Below are 13,298 nucleotides of genomic sequence, written 5' to 3'. Positions count from 1 at the left end.
AGCAGACTGATGATTCACAGTCAAAAAAGATTTTATTTTAAATATTTTCAAAACTGTTATCACAAATATGATTGGTGGCAATAGTTGGCAAGTGGGCCTGGCACACACGCTGGCAGGCAGGCAACTTCAATTAGATTACACTAGTAGACTGATGTTTCACAGTCAAAAAATATATTTTTTTTTAATATTTACACTACTGTTATAACAAATATGATTGGTGGCACTAGTTGGCAAGTGGGCCTGGCACACACGCTGGGAGGAAGGCAACTGCAATTAGATTACACTAGCTGACTGATGTTTCACAGTCAAAAAAGTTTTTATTTTAAATATTTACAATACTGTTATTACAAATATGATTGGTGGCACTAGTTGGCGAGTGGGCCTGGCACACACGCTGGCAGGCAGGCAACTGCAATTCAATTGCACTAGCAGACTGATGATTCACAATCAAAAAATATTTTATTTTAAATATTTTCAAAACTGTTATAACAAATATGATTGGTGGCAATAGTTGGCAAGTGGGCCTGGCACACACGCTGGGAGGAAGGCAACTGCAATTAGATTACACTAGCTGACTGATGTTTCACAGTCAAAAGTTTTTATTTTAAATATTTACAATACTGTTATAACAAATATGATTGGTGGCACTAGTTGGCAAGTGGGCCTGGCACACACGCTGGCAGGCAACTGCAATTCAATTGCACTAGCAGACTGATGATTCACAGTCAAAAAAGTTTTTATTTTAAATATTTACAATACTGTTATAACAAATATGATTGGTGGCACTAGTTGGCTAGTGGGCCTGGCACACACGCTGGCAGGCAGGAAACTGCAATTCAATTGCACTAGCAGACTGATGATTCACAGTCAAAAAAGTTTTTATTTTAAATATTTACAATACTGTTATAACAAATATGATTGGTGGCACTAGTTGGCAAGTGGGCCTGGCACACACGCTGGCAGGCAGGCAACTGCAATTCAATTGCACTAGCAGACTGATGATTCACAGTCAAAAAAGTTTTTATTTTAAATATTTTCAAAACTGTTATAACAAATATGATTGGTGGCAATAGTTGGCAAGTGGGACTGGCACACACGCTGGCAGGCAGGCAACTTCAATTAGATTATACTAGCAGACTGATGTTTCACAGTCAAAAAATATATTTTTTTAAATATTTACACTACTGTTATAACAAATATGATTTATTGGCACTAGTTGGCAAGTGGGCCTGGCACACACGCTGGCAGGCAGGCAACTGCAATTCAATTGCACTAGCAGACTGATGATTCACAGTCAAAAAGTTTTTATTTTAAATATTTACACTACTGTTATAACAAATATGATTGATGGCACTAGTTGGAAAGTGGGCCTGGCACACACGCTGGCAGACAGGCAACTGCAATTAAATAACACTAGCAGACTGATGTAAAAGTTTTTTTAAAAAAAAGTTACACTAATGTTACAACAGATAGGAGTGGTGGCACTGAGGATAGAAGTAGGCACAGTATGTGCTGGCAGCCTGACACACAGGCTGGCACTAGTGGCAGGCTGGCCTGGCAAATAAAATTAAATAACACTAGAAGACTGATGTAAAAGTTTTTTTACAAAATGTAAACTAATGTTACACCAGATAGGAGTGGTGGCCCTGAGGATGGAAGTAGGCACAGTATATGCTGGCAGCCTGACACACAGGCTGGCACTAGTGGCAGCCAGGCTGGCCTGGCAACTAAAATTAAATAACACTAGAAGAGGACTGATGTAAAAAATTTTTTAAAAATTTACACTAATGTTACACCAGATATATGTGGTGGAAAACAGAGCTATTAATCACCGTATATGATGTGGGCCTGACACACAGGCCTGATGGAAAATGAAATTAGATTACACTAGCAAAATGATGTAACATTTTTTTTTTTAATTTTACACTAATGTTACACCAGATATCAGTGGTGGCACAGGGCAATTAATCACAGTATATGATGTGGGCCTGACACACAGGCCTGATAGAAAATGAAATTAGATTACACTAGCAAAATGATGTAAATGTTTTTTTTAAATTTACAATAATGTTTAGCAGATATCAGTGGTGGCACAGAGCAATTAACCACAGTATATGCTGTGAGCCTGACACACAGGCCTGATAGCAAATGAAATTAGATTACACTAGCAAAATGATGTAAAGGTTTTTTTTTTTTTTTTAATTTTACACTAATGTTACACCAGATATCAGTGGTGATACAGAGCAATTAACCACAGTATATGCTGTGTGAGCCTGACACACAGGCCTGATAGAAAATGAAATTAGATTACACTAGCAAAATGATTTAAAAGTTTTTTTTTAAAAAATTACACTAATGTTACACCAGATATCAGTGGTGGCACAGAGCAATTAACCACAGTATATGCTGTGTGAGCCTGACACACAGGCCTGATAGAAAATGAAATTAGATTACACTAGCAAAATGATTTAAAAGTTTTTTTTTTTTTAAATTTACACTAATGTTAAGCAGATATCAGTGGTGGCACAGAGCAATTAACCACAGTATATGCTGTGTGAGCCTGACACACAGGCCTGATAGAAAATGAAATTAGATTACACTAGCAAAATGATTTAAAAGTTTGTTTTTAAAAAAATTACACTAATGTTAAGCAGATATCAGTGGTGGCACTAATCACAGTATATGCTGTGAGCCTCACACACAGGCTGACAGCCAGGCAAATGCAAATAAAATTACAAATAATAATAAAAAATAAAAAAACGACTGAAGTTCTAGCCCTAAAAAGGGTTTTTTGGGCTGAACTTCTAGCCCTAAAAGGGGCTTTTTGGGGTGCTGTCCTTACAGCAGAGATTAGATGAGTCCTTCAGGACTGTAGTGGACACTAAATACACTAGCCTAGCTATCTATTTCCCTATAATATCAGCAGCAGCAGCAGCAGCACTAAACCTCCCCTCACTAACAATGCAAGATCGTAATGAATCTAAAATGGCTGCTGCCCAGGAGCTGTGAGGGTCTGTGAGGGAGTGTCTGCTGCTGATTGGCTCAAATGTGTCTGCAGGCTGTGAGATACAGGGTCAAAGTTTCCTCAATGATGATGAATAGGGGGCGGATCGAACATCGCATATGTTCGCCCGCCGCGGCGAACGCAAGCAAGCTAAGATCGCCGGGGACTGTTCATCACTAGTCCCAGGCATTAATTAGTATGTAGAATAGCCTTATGCTTTCCCAGGCATTAATTAGTATGTAGACTAGCCTTATGCTTTCCCAGGCATTAATTAGTATGTAGAATAGCCTTATGCTTGTCCCAGGCATTAATTAGTATGTAGAATAGCCTTATGCTTGTCCCAAGCATTAATTAGTATCTAGAATAGCCTTATGCTTAACCCAGGCATTAATTAGTATGCAGAATAGCCTTATGCTTATCCCAGGCATTAATTAGTATGTAGAATAGCCTTATGCTTGTCCCAGTCATTAATTAGTATGTAGAATAGCCTTATGCTTGTCCCAGGCATTCATTAGTATGTAGAATAGCCTTATGTTTATCCCCAGGCCATATTTTTCTTTCCTAAATGTGTGACAGTAAATGTATTTGAAGCATCGCTAATTCCCAGTGTCTCAATTTCCTGTAGACTGTGGCTTGCTCTGCTGCTAGTGACCATAAGTTTGTCACATAGTGATGGCGCCGAGCTAACAGGGCTGTACGGAAGGATCACCTCTCCTGGCTTCCCAAAACCATATCCGAATGAGCAGTCCATGACATGGAAGATCACCGCCCCCGAGGGTCATCTCGTGAAGATCTACTTTACGTACTTTGACTTGGAGCTCTCATACCTTTGTGAATACGACTATCTGAAGGTAACTGGACTATTGCACACATGACCACATCACTGTCTTCATAACTCTGTATTGTGAGAAATTTTATTTATTGTGCAGCCTCAGTACCCAAAATAAATACTGAAATATACAGCAAACTATCAGCGTGGCAAACAGCTTACACATGAACTGGAGATTTCCTTTGAAATTAAAAAGCCTAATAAAGGACACTTGCACAGATATCCTTAGAGAGGAGGCAGCTAATTGACTGTCTAGTTTATTTATTTAAGCTGAATCATATAGATAAGCACGGCCCTGCCAGACTGATTGAGCGGGATAACAAAGCTACATTAAATGCTGTATATTTATATTACATGCTACTCACTCAGCGCACATTATCCGCCATTCTCACGATGACAAGGAAACCATTCACTTGATGATTAATAAGGCCAGAACATTTAGTCTGCTCATATTTCTGCTGTTAAATGTCCAGTAATATTATTTATTTACTTTAGCCATTTTTTTTCTCTTTTAATTGAATTTTGAAAGAATTAGATACAGCTCAATAAACCTACACAGGATGGAATTTTACCAAAGGGAGCAAGAATACTCATGTTACACAGATACACACACATAAGTGCATACACTAACATAAACACACATATATGTCACACAGATACACACACATACGTGCATACACTAACATAAACACACATATATGTCACATAGATACACACACACATACATGCATACACTAACATAAACACACATATATGTTACACAGATAAACACACATAAGTGCATACACTAGCATAAACACACATATGTCACACAGATACACACACATAAGTGCATACACTAACATAAACACACATATATGTTACACAGATACACACACATAAGTGCATACACTAACATAAACACACATATATGTTACACAGATACACACACATAAGTGCATACACTAACATAAACACACAAATATGTCACACAGATACACACACATAAGTGCATACACTAACATAAACACACATATGTTACACAGATACACACACATAAGTGCATACACTAACATAAACACACATATATGTTACACAGATACACACACATAAATGCATACACTAACATAAACACACATATATGTCACACAGATACACACACACATAAGTGCATACACTAACATAAACACACATATGTTACACAGATACACACACATAAGTGCATACACTAACATAAACACACATATATGTTACACAGATACACACACATAAGTGCATACACTAACATAAACACACATATATGTTACACAGATACACACACATACGTGCATACACTAACATAAACACACATATATGTTACACAGATACACACACAAGTGCATACACTAACATAAACACACATATATGTTACACAGATACACACACATAAGTGCATACACTAACATAAACACACATATGTCACATAGATACACACACATACGTGCATACACTAACATAAACACACATATATGTTACACAGATAAACACACATACGTGCATACACTAACATAAACACACACATACATAAGTGCATACACTAACATAAACACACATATACACACACATACATAAGTGCATACACTAACATAAACACACATATACACACACATACATAAGTGCATACACTAACATAAACACATATATGTCACACAGATACACACACATAAGTGCATACACTAACATAAACACACATATATGTTAAACAGATACACACACACACACATAAGTGCATACACTAACATAAACACACATATATGTCACACAGATACACATACATAAGTGCATACACTAACATAAACACACATATATGTCACACAGATACACACACATACATAGGTGCATACAATAACATAAACACACATACAGTATATGTCAAACAGATGCATATGTATTTACACTAACATAAACACACATATATGTCACATAGATACACACACACATACATGCATGACATATAGAAACATCAGACCATAGATTAAAACCCTGGCTCTGCAACCCCTCCAATGCCACATAAAGGCATCAAACTTATGATTAGAAAACTGTCCCTGCAGCCCCTCTTTCAGCCACATATCCACATCAAATCATTTGTGTAAAATATAATTCAGACTCCTGTTTCCTTTGAGACACACATGTGATCAGATCCCTGGTACTGCAGCCCCTGTCAACTTTATACCCAAATCAGGTGATAACTGCAGCCCCTCGATTTGCTAGATTTACATCAATTCAGTTCAAACCCTGGTTCTGCTGCCCCTCTGTCACTAACCCTAACCCCAGCTTTGTCACTATCCCTAACCCCAGCTCTGTCACTATCCCTAACCCCAGCTCTGTCACTATCCCTAACCCCAACAATGTCACTAGCCCAAACCCCAGCTCTGTCACTAACCCTAACCCCAGCTCTGTCACTAACCCTAACCCCAGCTCTGTCACTATCTCTAACCCCAGCTCTGTCACTATCCCTAACCCCAACACTGTCACTAGCCCAAACCCCAGCTCTGTCACTATCCCTAACCCCAGCTCTGTCACTATCCCTAACCCCAGCTCTGTCACTAACCCTAACCCCAGCTCTGTCACTAACCCTAACCCCAGCTCTGTCACTAACCCTAACCCCAGCTCTGTCACTAACCCTAACCCCAGCTCTGTCACTAACCCAAACCCCAGCTCTGTCACTAACCCTAACACCAGCTCTGTCACTAACCCTAACCCCAGCTCTGTCACTAACCCTAACCCCAGCTCTGTCACTAACCCTAACCCCAGCTCTGTCACTATCCCTAACCCCAGCTCTGTCACTATCCCTAACCCCAGCTCTGTCACTATCCCTAACCCCAGCTCTGTCACTAACCCTAACCCCAGCTCTGTCACTAGCCCAAACCCCAGCTCTGTCACTAGCCCAAACCCCAGCTCTGTCACTAACCCTAACCCCAGCTCTGTCACTAACCCTAACCCCAGCTCTATCACTATTCCTAACCCCAGCTCTGTCCTTAACCCTAACCCCAGCTCTGTCCTTAACCCTAACCCCAGCTCTGTCCTTAACCCTAACCCCAGCTCTGTCTCTAACCCTAACCCCAGCTCTGTCACTAAACCTAACCCCAGCTCTGTCACTAACCCTAACCCCAGCTCTGTCACTAACCCTATCCCCAGCTCTGTCCCTAACCCTATCCCCAGCTCTGTCACTAACCCTAACTCCGGCTTTGACACTAACCCTAACCCCAGCTCTGTCACTAACCCTAACCCCAGCTCTGTCACTAACCCTAACCCCAGCTCTGTCACTAACCCTAACCCCAGCTCTGTCACTAACCCTAACCCCAGCTCTGTCACTAACCCTAACCCCAGCTCTGTCACTAACCCTAACCCCAACTCTGTCACTATCCCTAACCCCAGCTCTGTCACTAACCCTAACCCCAGCTCTGTCACTAACCCTAACCCCAGCTCTGTCACTAACCCTAACCCCAGCTCTGTCACTAACCCTAACCCCAGCTCTATCACTATTCCTAACCCCAGCTCTGTCCTTAACCCTAACCCCAGCTCTGTCACTAACCCTAACCCCAGCTCTGTCACTAAACCTAACCCCAGCTCTGTCACTAACCCTAACCCCAGCTCTGTCACTAACCCTATCCCCAGCTCTGTCCCTAACCCTATCCCCAGCTCTGTCACTAACCCTAACTCCGGCTTTGACACTAACCCTAACCCCAGCTCTGTCACTAACCCTAACCCCAGCTCTGTCACTAACCCTAACCCCAGCTCTGTCACTAACCCTAACCCCAGCTCTGTCACTAACCCTAACCCCAGCTCTGTCACTAACCCTAACCCCAGCTCTGTCACTAACCCTAACCCCAGCTCTGTCACTATCCCTAACCCCAGCTCTGTCACTATCCCTAACCCCAGCTCTGTCACTATCCCTAACCCCAGCTCTGTCACTAACCCTAACCCCAGCTCTGTCACTAACCCTAACCCCAGCTCTGTCACTAACCCTAACCCCAGCTCTGTCACTAACCCTAACCCCAGCTCTGTCACTAACCCTAACCCCAGATCTGTCACTAACCCAAACCCCAGCTCTGTCACTAACCCTAACCCCAGCTCTGTCACTAACCCTAACCCCAGCTCTGTCACTAACCCTAACCCCAGCTCTGTCACTAACCCTAACCCCAGCTCTGTCACTAACCCTAACCCCAGCTCTGTCACAAACCCTAACCCCAGCTCTGTCACTATCCCTAACCCCAGCTCTGTCACTATCCCTAACCCCAGCTTTGTCACTATCCCTAACCCCAGCTCTGTCACTAACCCTAACCCCAGCTCTGTCACTATCCCTAGCCTTAGCTCTGTCCCTAGCCCTAGCTCTGTCACTAGCCATAACCCCAGCTCTGTCACTAGCCATAACCCCAGCTCTGTTACAAGCCATAATCCCAGCTCTGTCCCTAGCCCTAGCCCTAGCCCCAGCTCTGTCACTAGCCATAACCCCAGCTCTGTCACTAGCCATAACCCCAGCTCTGTCACTAGCCATAACCCCAGCTCTGTCACTATCCATAACCCCAGCTCTGTCACTAGCCATAACCCCAGCTCTGTCACTAACCCTAACCCCAGCTCTGTCACAAACCCTAACCCCAGCTCTGTCACTATCCCTAACCCCAGCTCTGTCACTATCCCTAACCCCAGCTCTGTCACTATCCCTAACCCCAGCTCTGTCACTAACCCTAACCCCAGCTCTGTCACTATCCCTAGCCTTAGCTCTGTCCCTAGCCCTAGCTCTGTCACTAGCCATAACCCCAGCTCTGTCACTAGCCATAACCCCAGCTCTGTCACTAGCCATAACCCCAGCTCTGTCACTAGCCATAACCCCAGCTCTGTCACTAGCCATAACCCCAGCTCTGTCACTAGCCATAACCCCAGCTCTGTCACTAGCCATAACCCCAGCTCTGTCACTAGCCATAACCCCAGCTCTGTCACTAACCCTAACCCCAGCTCTGTCACTAACCCTAACCCCAGCTCTGTCACTAACCCTAACCCCAGCTTTGTCACTAACCCTAACCCCAGCTCTGTCACTAACCCTAACCCCAGCTCTGTCACTAACCCTAACCCCAGCTCTGTCACTAACCCTAACCCCAGCTCTGCCACTAACCCTAACCCCAGCTCTGTCACTAACCCTAACCCCAGTTCTGTCACTAACCCTAACCCCAGCTCTGTCACAAACCCTAACCCCAGCTCTGTCACTAACCCTAACCCCAGCTCTGTCACTATCCCTAACCCCAGCTTTGTCACTATCCCTAACCCCAGCTCTGTCACTAACCCTAACCCCAGCTCTGTCACTATCCCTAGCCTTAGCTCTGTCCCTAGCCCTAGCTCTGTCACTAGCCATAACCCCAGCTCTGTCACTAGCCATAACCCCAGCTCTGTTACAAGCCATAATCCCAGCTCTGTCCCTAGCCCTAGCCCCAGCTCTGTCACTAGCCATAACCCCAGCTCTATCACTAGCCATAACCCCAGCTCTGTCACTAGCCATAACCCCAGCTCTGTCACTAGCCATAACCCCAGCTCTGTCACTAGCCATAACCCCAGCTCTGTCACTAACCCTAACCCCAGCTCTGTCACAAACCCTAACCCCAGCTCTGTCACTATCCCTAACCCCAGCTCTGTCACTATCCCTAACCCCAGCTCTGTCACTAACCCTAACCCCAGCTCTGTCACTATCCCTAGCCTTAGCTCTGTCCCTAGCCCTAGCTCTGTCACTAGCCATAACCCCAGCTCTGTCACTAGCCCTAGCCCCAGCTCTGTCACTAGCCATAACCCCAGCTCTGTCACTAGCCATAACCCCAGCTCTGTCACTAACCCTAACCCCAGCTCTGTCACTAACCCTAACCCTAGCTCTGTCACTAACCCTAACCCCAGCTTTGTCACTAACCCTAACCCCAGCTCTGTCACTAACCCTAACCCCAGCTCTGTCACTAACCCTAACCCCAGCTCTGTCACTAACCCTAACCCCAGCTCTGTCACTAACCCTAACCCCAGCTCTGTCACTAACCCTAACCCCAGCTCTGTCACTAACCCTAACCCCAGCTCTGTCACTAACCCTAACCCCAGCTCTGTCACTAACCCTAACCCCAGTTCTGTCACTAACCCTAACCCCAGCTCTGTCACAAACCCTAACCCCAGCTCTGTCACAACCCTAACCCCAGCTCTGTCACTAACCCTAACCCCAGCTCTGTCACTAACCCTAACCCCAGCTCTGTCACTATCCCTAACCCCAGCTCTGTCACTATCCCTAACCCCAGCTCTGTCACGAACCCTAACCCCAGCTCTGTCACTATCCCTAGCCTTAGCTCTGTCCCTAGCCCTAGCTCTGTCACTAGCCATAACCCCAGCTCTGTCACTAGCCCTAGCCCCAGCTCTGTCACTAGCCATAATCCCAGCTCTGTCCCTAGCCCTAGCCCCAGCTCTGTCACTAGCCATAACCCCAGCTCTGTCACTAGCCATAACCCCAGCTCTGTCACTAGCCATAACCCCAGCTCTGTCACTAGCCATAACCCCAGCTCTGTCACTAGCCATAACCCCAGCTCTGTCACTAACCCTAACCCCAGCTCTGTCACTAACCCTAACCCCAGCTCTGTCACTAACCCTAACCCCAGCTCTGTCACTATCCCTAGCCTTAGCTCTGTCCCTAGCCCTAGCTCTGTCACTAGCCATAACCCCAGCTCTGTCACTAGCCATAACCCCAGCTCTGTTACAAGCCATAATCCCAGCTCTGTCCCTAGCCCTAGCCCCAGCTCTGTCACTAGCCATAACCCCAGCTCTGTCACTAGCCATAACCCCAGCTCTGTCACTAGCCATAACCCCAGCTCTGTCACTAGCCATAACCCCAGCTCTGTCACTAGCCATAATCCCAGCTCTGTCACTAGCCATAACTCCAGCTCTGTCACTAGCCATAACCCCAGCTCTGTCACTAGCCCTAACCCCAGCTCTGTCACTAACCCTAACCCCAGCTCTGTCACTAACCCTAACCCCAGCTCTGTCACTAACCCTAACCCCAGCTCTGTCACTAACCCTAACCCCAGCTCTGTCACTAGTCCTAACCCCAGCTCTGTCACTAGCCCTAACCCCAGCTCTGTCACTAGCCCTAACCCCAGCTCTGTCACTAGCCCTAACCCCAGCTCTGTCACTAACCCTAACCCCAGCTCTGTCACTAACCCTAACCCCAGCTCTGTCACTAGCCCTGACTCCAGCTCTGTCACTAGCCCTAACTCCAGCTCTGTCACTAGCCGTAACCCCAGCTATGTCACTAGCCCTAACCCCAGCTCTGTCACTAGCCCTAACCCCAGCTCTGTCACTAGCCCTAACTCCTGCTCTGTCACTAGCCCTAACTCCTGCTCTGTCACTAGCCCTAACCCCAGCTCTGTCACTAGCCCTAACCCCAGCTCTGTCACTAGCCCTAACCCCAGCTCTGTCACTAGCCCTAACCCCAGCTCTGTTACTAACCCTAACCCCAGCTCTGTCACTAGCCCTAACTCCAGCTCTGTCAGTAGCCCTAACTCCAGCTCTGTCAGTAGCCCTAACTCCAGCTCTGTCACTAGCCCTAACTCCAGCTCTGTCACTAGCCGTAACCCCAGCTATGTCACTAGACCTAACTCCAGCTCTGTCACTAGCCCTAACTCCAGCTCTGGCGCTAACCCTAACTCCAGCTCTGTCACTATCCCTAACCCCAGCTCTGTCACTAGCCCTAGCACACAACTCACTAGACATTGATATAACTGACTAGGACAATCTGGCATTGAGAAGTAATGGGTGGGTAGAACTCAGCATAGTTACGATTTCTATCTGCAGCACAGCGAGGTCTCATTGTGTCTTTTGTTTCTGCACAGTTGTCTTCAAAAGGTTCAGATGTGGCTCATTTTTGTGGTAAAGAGAGCACCGATACTGAGAAGGCCCCAGGCAGTGCTTCCTTTTACTCTCTGGACAACACAATGACCATCACTTTTAGGAGTGACTACTCCAATGAGAAGCAGTTTGTAGGATTTGAAGCTTTCTACTCAGCTGAAGGTACCAGCCCAGTCTAGTTCTTGTTTACCAAGGTTATTTTTTTGCCGTTTACTAGGGTTGCACCGATACCAATACTAGTATCGGTATCGGTGCCGATACCAAGTATTTGCATGAGTACTTAGACTCGTGCAAATGCAGCGATACTTAAACCGATACCTCCAATTCCTACCCATATGCCATCTTGTGGCGTTTTTCAAACTGTATGTTCCCATTTCATTTGAAGCTGGAGTGGAGACTTAACTAAAAATTGTTCACTTCTGTTCTGCCAATACAAATTGCTGTTATTTTGTATTATTTTACGTCAGAGCAGTGCTTTTAAAGCTGCTACTTTACAGCTGGAAGCCTCTCATCTTGCACAATTATGCTCAAAACATACTGTACTCTGAGGAACACCCTTAGCCAGGGCTGGACTGGGAATAAAAAGCAGCCCCGGAAAAATATGAAGACCAGCCCTATTTTCTGTTGAGTCAGTAGAATACAAATGCCCATTTTTCTCAAAGGGGATTACTAGGATACTCCTTCCCCAATATTATTTTCAGAATTAAATTATACGACTTTGTATTAAGTAAAAGTGTCAGATTTATCAGTTATATAGGCACCCTACAACACAATTGCATCCAGCAATCGCCCCTTTAAATTGTAGCTTTCCAGTCCCAGCTGCTGCAGCTGTTATTTATTGTTATTATTAATATATGTTATTGTAATAATTTTATTTATAAACATGTTCTGTGAACTTTGTGACAACAAGCACATACAACTGTTTTATTATTTAAAAATGTCTTTTGAGATACAGTTCATAATTATAAAGAAGCGATCTTAAATCATTAGTCTGTATTGTGCTTGGTAAACTGTCATGACATTAAAAAAGTATCAGTAATTATACTCGGACTTAAAAAAATGGTATCGGTGCAACCCTACCATTTACACATCACCTGTACTGTAGTGATAAGGGCCACTCCAGGGTCAAAGAATCCCACAACACACCCTCTGCTGAACCGACTGCCCGGCCCCAGGAGATTCACAGCAAAAAAAGCTATGGTGATTTTTTATAAAGCTCTTGCTTATGGGCACAAACTCTAGCACACCTCTAATTACAATTCATTTTAGGCAGCCCCAGGCTAGGGTTGCTATCTCAGCCATGTTTTGCTGGACACTTATGAGTTACACACGCTGCAGGGTTCGCAGGGTCGAACATGTATTGTTCCTCTGGATATCACATGAATAGTGCTGATGAACATGTTCCTCCCTGCACACCCTGCAGCATGTGCAACGCCTAAGTGTCCAGGAAAACATGGCAAAGGTGGCAACCCTAGCCCCAGCACTGCTGAAAGCTACCCATTTATATGAAATACAAGTGGGTGTCAGGGAAGGCATCTGCTTTCATCTCACATCCTGCAGGTCTCCCAATGTCTTAATAAATGC

General features: G+C 44.8%; 1 protein-coding gene across 1 annotated transcript in view; it reads left to right on the top strand.

Moving 5' to 3' along the window:
* The window catches only part of MASP2 (MBL associated serine protease 2), a 390,238-nt gene that overhangs the window by 49,278 nt on the left and 327,662 nt on the right, over nucleotides 1-13,298 (top strand). The window contains exons 2-3 of the mRNA XM_053691441.1: nucleotides 3,630-3,855; nucleotides 11,699-11,876. Coding sequence (XP_053547416.1) covers nucleotides 3,630-3,855; nucleotides 11,699-11,876 — 404 coding nt within the window. The remainder of the gene's footprint in view (nucleotides 1-3,629; nucleotides 3,856-11,698; nucleotides 11,877-13,298) is intronic.

This window comes from Bombina bombina, chromosome 8, assembly GCF_027579735.1.
Source record: "Bombina bombina isolate aBomBom1 chromosome 8, aBomBom1.pri, whole genome shotgun sequence".
NCBI lineage: Eukaryota > Metazoa > Chordata > Amphibia > Anura > Bombinatoridae > Bombina > Bombina bombina.
This window is presented reverse-complemented; position numbering and strand designations above follow the sequence as displayed.